The sequence below is a fragment of the Balaenoptera musculus genome, chromosome 20 (assembly GCF_009873245.2).
Source record: "Balaenoptera musculus isolate JJ_BM4_2016_0621 chromosome 20, mBalMus1.pri.v3, whole genome shotgun sequence".
Classification (NCBI taxonomy): Eukaryota; Metazoa; Chordata; class Mammalia; order Artiodactyla; family Balaenopteridae; genus Balaenoptera; species Balaenoptera musculus.
Genome location: NC_045804.1, coordinates 41,973,126 through 41,982,396, shown reverse-complemented (window position 1 = coordinate 41,982,396; position 9,271 = coordinate 41,973,126). Strand labels below are relative to the sequence as shown.

The window sequence follows — 9,271 nt, the reverse complement described above, 5'->3', positions numbered from 1 at the left end:
TATATAACTTATTCATTTTATATATATATGGATCCTCCCACTTAAAAGTGAAGATGACTTTTCTCCCTCTACTTAAAAAATTAAATCTGAATTAATTAAATCTCATGAAAGAAAAAAATACACACATATACCTTTTAGTTTTTTATTTTGTTTCAGACAGTTGGACGAGGCATCTACATTCTAGCACATCTTCTTAACAGTCACTAAGCAAGTGAAAAACAGCTTACTTATAATATAAAAAGGCAAGGGGAAAAGGTCATGATTGTCTAATAGGGAACTGGAATCCCCAAATAAATTATCTCACAAAAATATCAAACTTGCTTTTCCACTTTTCTACTGTTAAAAATGAAAAAAAAAATTCACATTAAAGAAAAAAGATCTTAAGCTGTTATATAGCAAGATAATCATTTTTACATCCTAAGTCCTTCAAATAAATATTTTAAACAAATTTAAGTTTTCCAAAAAATAGGTCAAGTATTTACTCTACATTTGTTTGGTCCACTAAAAGACCATTTATGAAACTGACATGAAACTGGGCTGCAGCTCAGACCCTAGGAAGAACAACATGCACGTCACTGAGGCTGGATATGCACCTGTGCGTATTTCAAACATGGGACATGGCTAACACGGCTGTGCAGACTACTTCCATAAGTAGTTTTACCCTGTAAAAACCCTCTAGCCTTTATCATGAACTGAACTGCAAGGAAAGAACAAAAGAAAATACTTTGCCTGTTGTAGACATTTGCTCAGTAATTTTTAAAAATGCAAAAATTATCATGCTTTTGGGACTTAAAGATTACTGAACATGAGATAAAATTCAATACTGCTTACAAATCCCTGAATATGAAGAGCATATTCAACACTCCTGTGGAGAACACACAAGAGAGTGTATATTACAGCGTACATGGTGGCACATTCTACCTGGTCTATTCTTGCCTTTTCATTCTAAAGTCTTGGATGGCCCTGGATCTTTAAAAGATAGAGATTTAATTAAAAAAAAATGTTACGTTACATTTTTGTGTTCTTACAGCCAACTTTAAAAAGAAGTACAGTGGAAAGGTACATAGGGCTGTCTATATCTCCTCATACTTTTAAAAGCCAATTTGATTTTTATCGTGATGTGATATTCCAATTAACACTATGCTAAAAATAAAATGGACTGCATTACTGTTTTGTCCACAATATTCACGCCTCTTATTGCTAAGATACTGGAAAATAAATCCAGTAAATAATTTCTGTTTCCAATGACTTAACTGAGAGATGAATCTAACGATTTTTTAAACCAATGACAACTGAACTGGGCTGAGGAAAGCTATGTGAAACCCCTGCAAACCCAAAGCCAATCATCTGAAAATCTAGAATACCAGCACTTTCCACCCAGGATAGAAAAACGAGCATCCAAAGTAAAGAGAACCACAAGACTGATCGAGCAACCAATCAAACACCACTTCTCTGTTATTTGAGCTAATAGTTACTCGAAGCTTGATGTTTCCGCCTTCGTTATTATTGCTGGATCCTAGAGTCACAGCTTCAATGTCAAATGTGACAGTGGACCCAGAAGTAACTGCGGGCAACTGATTAGTCATTTCTTTTCCATTTACAAAAACTGCACCTAAAACGTTAAGGTAAAGAGTCATTCATATGTGAGCAATAACTAAGAACGGAAACAAGATTCTAGATTATTGGTAATACAGCTAATTTCCTAATTCAGATAAAGAAAACATTTTGGAATGCCAACTGGTCAAAGATAATGCAGTTAAATATGTTAATTAACCCCCATCCCCAAGGCAGAAGAAGAAGTTAAAGCTTTAATAACATTTTAGAGTTCTGGTCCAGGGTTCCACTCTTTTGAAATACAGACCATGAGTTTCCCATATGGATGGCATCAAAAGAAACTTGACTCCTTTACCAAATTACATCCTGTGGAACAACAAGATTGTTTCACATGGAATAAACAAGAATCTTGTGCTACCAACTGTTTGACCCACACAGTAAAATATTAATACATCTTGGTAGTGATTTTTAAAAGTGTGATTACTGCAAAGTAAGGGACCAAAGAACACTACAGATGTAAACTCTCTCCCCGTTTCCCTAATCTATGCCGAATTTATGTTGTCTAATCTATGTTGAATTCAGATCACCCAGGCACACCGAATCCAGGGGTAAACCACCTGGTGAAAATCCCAGCTCAATCACCTCCAGACTATGTGAGTTTAAGCCAGCTACTTCACCTCTCTGTGGCTGTTTTTATCAACTACAAAATGGATATACTACTACTCCTCACTTCAAAAAGCTGTTAAAAGGATTAAATAATGTATTATTTTTAAAGGGTATAGAATAATGCCTGGTACATAGCAGCCACATAGATATGCCATTAAGACCTAAACTTTTTCATCTTCTGCTATAAATGTGTGATCTTGAAACTGATTCAAATCTTACTACAGTGAATCATAGATTTCAAAGAGAACGGCAGTGATTTCCCTCTTACCATTTGTACTAATGCAAACTGCTTGATCCCGCTGCAGGGAGTCATATCCGTTCTGTTTTTCTGCACACACTCCTATACTGTCTCTTCTGTCTGGCTGTCCCACAGTTTCAACTCTGTCAATGAGGTAGAAAGGTCATTTAATCTTTTTTTCTTAACGTGATATCTAATGCTTAAAAAGAGCCATCTCACCACAATTACTCTTAAGAATAGCTAACAATGATTCAGGCAGGACCTCCTAAATTCCAGGCACTGTTCTAAAAACTTTGTGTCTATTTATCTATCTATAAATCATCTCATTCAATTCACATAACAACCCATGATGTGGGTGCTATTAGTATCATACCCAGTTTATACATGAGGAAACTGAGGCACAAAAGAAAAAATAAGGTTAAATAAACTGATGCTGATCACCTAGCTGAGTGGTGGAACTAGGACATGAACTCAGGCATTCTGACCGCAGAGTCTATGTTAACTACTTATAACTATGACAGCACATTTCTATTCTATATTCTGGCTCTAGACGTGTAGAAAATGTGTCATATTTGCCATTATAATGAATGTGACCATTACTGCCATCACCTAAACCTTCAATATGAGAGTCTATGCAATGATTAGATTACTATTTACCAAGAATTTAAAAACAGACATTATCATATTTTTAAAAAGAGGATAATATAGTTATGGACATATTTTGGTTGCAGAACTTCATACATAGAAAGTTTAAGCATTTCCTTTTGTGTTTTAGTCTCAAATAATACATCATCATGTACTCTAGAAATGGGAAACTTAGATGTAAAGGTCAATCTACATCCCTATTACCAGGGTCATCTTTCCCTGCATTCCAGAAAGCCAGACTTTGCAAGGACAGGAAAAGAAAAATTAGCAAGGAGCAGAATGTAGCTTTATCAAGGGAAGATGAGATTATTTATACTCAACGTGGCCTCAAAATGTTTTTCTTTGTAAAGTGGCAAACATACAGGTTCACAATAAACATGTGGGTGGGTTTCTTAAGTCATTTCACTTCTAAACCAGCAGCATAAAGAAGTACGGGGAGGAGGAGAACGACATCAGCAAACACAGCAGAACTGTACGTCCTAGGACTCATTCTACCACAGAAACACCACTTTCAAAATGATATACGGACCAAAATACCTTTATGAGATTTCCAGAATCCAGTTAAAAAGTCCCAAAGGAGCACAAAGCTGAAAACAGCTGCACTGAAATGGATAAGAAGAGCAATTTCACTTGCCCCACGTCAACCCCTCTTCCAAGCTACCACAGTTTGGTGCCAGGCAAGAACAGCCCAACTCCTGACTTTTCCTTCAGAAAGGAATCACAGGAGTGGAGTGTGCCTCCAGCGTTCTAGCTCTTTGGAAGGTTGCCTGAAGGACGGGTTTCTGACATGCCTCATTTGGAGCACTGACAGAACTGGCATAGCATGGATGCCTGAATGCTTCAAAGACCAGAGAAAAGGGAGGGGTGGCATCCTGCAGGCCGTGCAATTTGGCACGGGAGGGAAGGAGAAGAGGAAAACTTGCTTCTGGTGTGCCAGCTTTTCACAGGGCTGCTCAAGGGAATGGTATCTGTCTCGCCTCATGGGGAGCCAGCATACTCTGGATGCCTGGTGGCCCCTGATTCCAAGAGAGAGCGAAGGCACCCTGCTGCTGGAGCACCAGAGAACTTGCAGTGCCACAAACAGGCACCAGAGGGAGCAAAAGATTATGCGCGCCTAAAAAACCATCAAGCCTCTCTAATTGAGAAATTGCACACGCAAGCCCAGAGAAGTCACATCCCACCAGAAAAGGTTTCAGAGGCCCCCCGGATCTTTAGCTGGGCTCATGTGTGAGAGTCTTCTCCTGTACGAAGCAAGGCCATAAAGATTTGGAAAGGTGGCTGTTTTTCCATATGTGCAGATCCCAGCACAAAATTATGAAACATGAAGAAACAGGGAAACCTGGCTCAGACAAAAAATAAAAGAAACAGATCTTCAGAAAATTATCCTAATGAAATAGAGGTATATGAATTATCTGACAAACAATTCAAAATATCCATCATAAAGATGCTCTACAGGCTCAAGAAAATGAGGCATGAACAAAATTAGAAAACTTACAGAGACAGAAAATTTTAAAAATAACTAAACACATTTTGGAACTGAAGAATATAATAACTGAAAAGTTCATGAGAGGAATTCAATATCACACTTAAGCACTGGAAAGAAACATCAAACTTGAAGACAGGTCGTTTGAAATAACGCAATCAGAAGAACAAAAGGAAAAAAGAATGAGAGTGAAGAAATTCTAAGAGAATTATGAGAGAAGAGAGAGGAAAAGGGGCAGAATGTTTAAAGAAATAATGGCTAAAAATTCCCCAAATTTGGGGAGGGAAATGGACTTTCAGATTCAAGAAGCCTAGGGAACTCCAAAGAGATGAACCCAAGGAATCACACTGAAACTCATTACAATCAAATTGTCAAAAGCCAAAGACTGAGAATTTCGAAAACAGCAAGAGAAAAGTGACTTGTCATGTACAATGGAACTCACATAAGACTAACAGTGTATTTCTAAGGAGAAATCTTACAGGCCAGAAAGGAGTGAGATAATATATTCAAAGTGCTTAAAGAAGAAAACCTACCAACCAAAAATACAATATTCAGCAAAATTGTCCTTTAAAAATGAGAAAAAAATAAAGACATTCCTACATAAACAATAGCTGAGGGAGTTCATCACCACTAAACCTGCCTTATAAGAAACGCTAGAAGGAGTTCTTCAAGTTAAAACAACAAGACACTAAACACAACATGAAAGTATGTGAAAATACAAAGCTCACTGGTAAAAGTAAATATATAGGCAAATAAATACTGTAATACTTTAACAGTGGTGCATAAATCACTTTTAATTTTGGTGTAGAAATTAAAAGACAAAAGTGTAAAAAATATAACTATAAAAATATGTCAATGAATACACAATATGAAAACTATGTAATTTGTGACATCAATAATAAGTGTGGAGGAGGAAGAAGTAAAAGTGTAGAGTATATGTATTCAATTGATGCTAAGTTGCTGTCAGCTTAAAATAGATTGTTATAACTATAAGATGTTTTATGTAAGCCCTAGGATAACTACAAAGAAAATACTCAAGATACACTAAAGAAAATGAGAAAGGAATCAAAGCACATCATTACAAAAAAACCAGTGAAACATGGGCTTCCCTGGTGGTACAGTGGTTAAAAATCTGCCTGCCAATGCAGGGGACACGGGTTCGAGCCCTGGTCCGGGAAGATCCTACATGCCGTGGAGCAACTAAGCCCGTGCGCCATAACTACTGAGCCTGCGTTCTAGAGCCCGCGAGCCACAACTACTGAGCCCACGCACCACAACTACTGAAGCCCACATGCCTAGAGCCCGTACTCCACAACAAGAGAAGCCACTGCAATGAGAAGCCTGGGCACCGCAACGAAGAGTAGCCCCCACTCACCACAACTAGAGAAAGCCCACGCACAGCAACGAAGGCCCAACACAGCCAAAAATAAATAATTAATAAATAAATTTACTTTAAAAAAAGAAAAAATCAACCAAACTACGTTGGTTTTTTGAAATGAGCAACAAAACTGACAGACTTAGCTAGATTAACTAAGAAAAAGAAAGATAACATACAAATAAAGTCAGAAATAAAAGAGGAGACATTACAACCAATGCCAGAGAAATAAAAAGGATTACAAGAGACTCTTATGAATAATATATACTAAGAAATTGGATAATCTAGAAGAAATGGATAAATTTCTATGAATATACAACCTACCAAGACTGAATAATACAGAAACAGCAAATCTGAACAGACTTACAACTAGAAAGTAGATTGGATCAGTAATCAACAACATCCCAGGACCATCAGTAAACAACAGCCCAGGACCAAGTGGCCTCACTGGTGAATTCTACCAAATGATTAAAGAAGAATAAATAACAAACCTTCTCAAACTCTTCAAAAAAAACTAAAGAGGAGGGAATACTTCCAAACTTATTTTATGAGGCTAATATTATCCTGAACCGAAGTCAGAGAAAGACACTACAAGAAAACAAAACTACAGGCCAACAACTCTGCTGACAATAGATGTAAAAATCCTAAACTAAGTACCAGCACTGTTGGTGAGAATGTAAATTTGTTCAGCCACTATGTAAAACAGTATGGAGGTTCCTCACAAAATTAAAAATAGAACCACTACATGATCCAGCAATCCCACTTCTGGGTATACAGCCAAAAGAATTCAAGGCACTGAGAAGAACACAATATTACTTCTATAATATTTCTGCTGAAGATGCATAACCTGAATCTAACCACCAGGAAACAGAAAAACCCAAATTGAGGGATATTCTATAAAATACCAGACCTGTACTCTTAAAAAATGCCAATATCATAAAATTTAAAAGAGACAGAGAAACTGTTCCAGATTAAAAGAGACATAACAAATGAATATAACACATGATCCAAGATCTTTTTTTTCTGTAAAGGACATTAATTGGGACAACTAAATCTAGTAAGGTCTGTAGGTTAGATAATAGTATATCAATGTTAATTTTCTGATTTTGATAATCTCTTTTTACAAAATACTCACTGAAAATGATTTGGGAAGAAAAAGTAGAGGACTTCCCTGGCCGTCCAGTGGCTAAGAATCCATGCTTCCACTGCAGGGGGCATGGGTTCAATCCCGGGTCGGGGAAGATCCCGCATGCCATGTGGTGCAGTCAAAAAAAAAAAAAAAAAAAGTAGAGAGAAAAATGATGAAGCAAATATTGAGGCATCTGGGTGAAAGGTATTTGGGAATTCTCTGTACTATTCTTGCAATTCTTCTGTAAGTCTGAAATCATGTTTATAAAGATTTTTAAAATACACAAAATACTATATGGATAAATATATACATAGAGAGAGAGATGTGGGAAACACAAGATACCTGAATTTTATCCCTAACATCCCTAATGTTGTTTCCTAAAAAATAAAAACCTGCTAATATTATTAATCATAGATGGAGGACAGCAGTTACTTGTTTAGTATTGTGTAATGAAAAATATGGCTTGATCCTGGGAGGTAACCTTTAAACCACTGCAATTTCCCAAGTGATAGGAGTGTCTTTGTTATTCATGGTGGGTCCCTCAGACCACACTTGATAGTTTATGCTAATGAGGTGCTCAAGGTGGGCCCCTAGATAGTTTATGCTAACAAGATGACTCAGGATGGGAACAGGTCACCCCAGAAAGACCAATCATATGATTACAGGGTTGAGGCTTTGAGCTACATGATGTCAGCCCATTCTCCTAGGAGGGCAGGGGAGGTAGATATTGAGTTAGGTGGGGAATGATTTAATCAACTATGCCTCCACAATAAAATCCCAATAAAAACTCTGGACACCAAAGCTTGAGTGAGCTTTCCTGGTTCGTAATACTCTTTGAGTACTGTCATGCCAAAAGGCCTTGCATCCCTGAGATGTATGCTTTGTCTGGGGAATCCTCCCAGATCTCACACTATGAGTTCCTCCCTTTGGCAGGTTCTGATTTATATCCTCTGCTATAATAAAACTGTAATCATAAGTGAAGTACTTTCTTTCTTTCTTTTTAATATTTATTTATTTAGCTGAGCCAGGTCTTAGTTGCAGTAGGCGGGCTCTTTTAGTTGCAGCATGTGGGCTCTTAGTTCCCTGACCAGGGATCAAATCCGAGCCTCCTGCATCGGAGAGCGGAGGCTTAACCACCCGACCACCAGGGAAGTCCAGTGAAGTGCTTTCTTAAGTTCTGTGAGTCATCCTAGCAAATTATAAAACCTGAGCGTTGGCCCTGGGGACCCCTGAACTTGCAGCTGGTATCTGAAGTGAGGGCAATCTTTTGGAGGACTGTGCTCTCAACCTTGAGTTTGGCTAGCTCATTGCAAGTGTACGTTTTTTTCTGTGATTAAACTTTTTAAATAAATAATTAACGCAAGTAAAATTTCTTGAAATTAACTAAAATCCTGGGAAGAAGGAAAAAAAACTCCTTATTCGAATAAATCACAAAATTGTTCCTAAAAGCATCTTACTTGAAAACAGCATTTGATAAATAAGACAAGCCTGGTATTAAAAGCTTATAAAAGTTTCTCTGAATATAAAATGAACCACGAAAGTAAAGAGCTAATTTGCCTTAACACAGAATTATTTTCACAGCTCACTAAGAAATAGAATGGAAGTTTAAAATCTTTGAATTTTTTCCCCCCTTTGGCCACGCCGCACGGCTTGTGGGATCTTAGTTCCCCAACCAGGGATTGAACCTGGGGACCCGGCAGCAAAAGCTTCAAGTCCTAACCACTGGACTTCCCTCCAGGGAAATACCTAAAATCTTTGAATTTTTAAATTGCAAGACAAGTAGTCATGACATTATTTCCTAAAAAACTACCCAAGTGGGGCTTCCCTGGTGGCGCAGTGGTTGAGAGACTGCCTGCCAATGCAGGGGACATGGGTTCGAGCCCTGGTCTGGGAAGATCCCACATGCCGCGGAGCAACTGGGCCCGTGAGCCACAACTACTGAGCCTGCGCGTCTGGAGCCTGTGCCCCGCAACAAGAGAGGCCGCAATAGTGAGAGGCCCGCGCACCGCGATGAGGAGTGGCCCCCACTTGCCACAACTAGAGAAAGCCCTCACACAGAAACGAAGACCCAACACAGCCAAAAATAAATAAATAAAAATAAATTAAAAAAAAAAAAGAGTTCTTTGTTTATTAGGGAAAAAAAAAAAAAAACAACAACTACCCAAGTGGTTCTCTCACATA

At 38.0% G+C, this 9,271-nt stretch overlaps 1 protein-coding gene across 1 annotated transcript in view; it reads right to left on the bottom strand.

Moving 5' to 3' along the window:
• Nucleotides 1-1,089: 1,089 nt before the first annotated feature.
• The window catches only part of CRLF3 (cytokine receptor like factor 3), a 35,919-nt gene continuing 27,737 nt past the window's right edge, over nt 1,090-9,271 (bottom strand). The window contains exons 7-8 of the mRNA XM_036835976.1: nt 2,489-2,601; nt 1,090-1,612 (exon numbers count right to left, since the gene is read on the bottom strand). Of these exons, the coding sequence (XP_036691871.1) occupies nt 1,356-1,612; nt 2,489-2,601 (370 nt within the window). The 3' untranslated portion in view covers nt 1,090-1,355. The remainder of the gene's footprint in view (nt 1,613-2,488; nt 2,602-9,271) is intronic.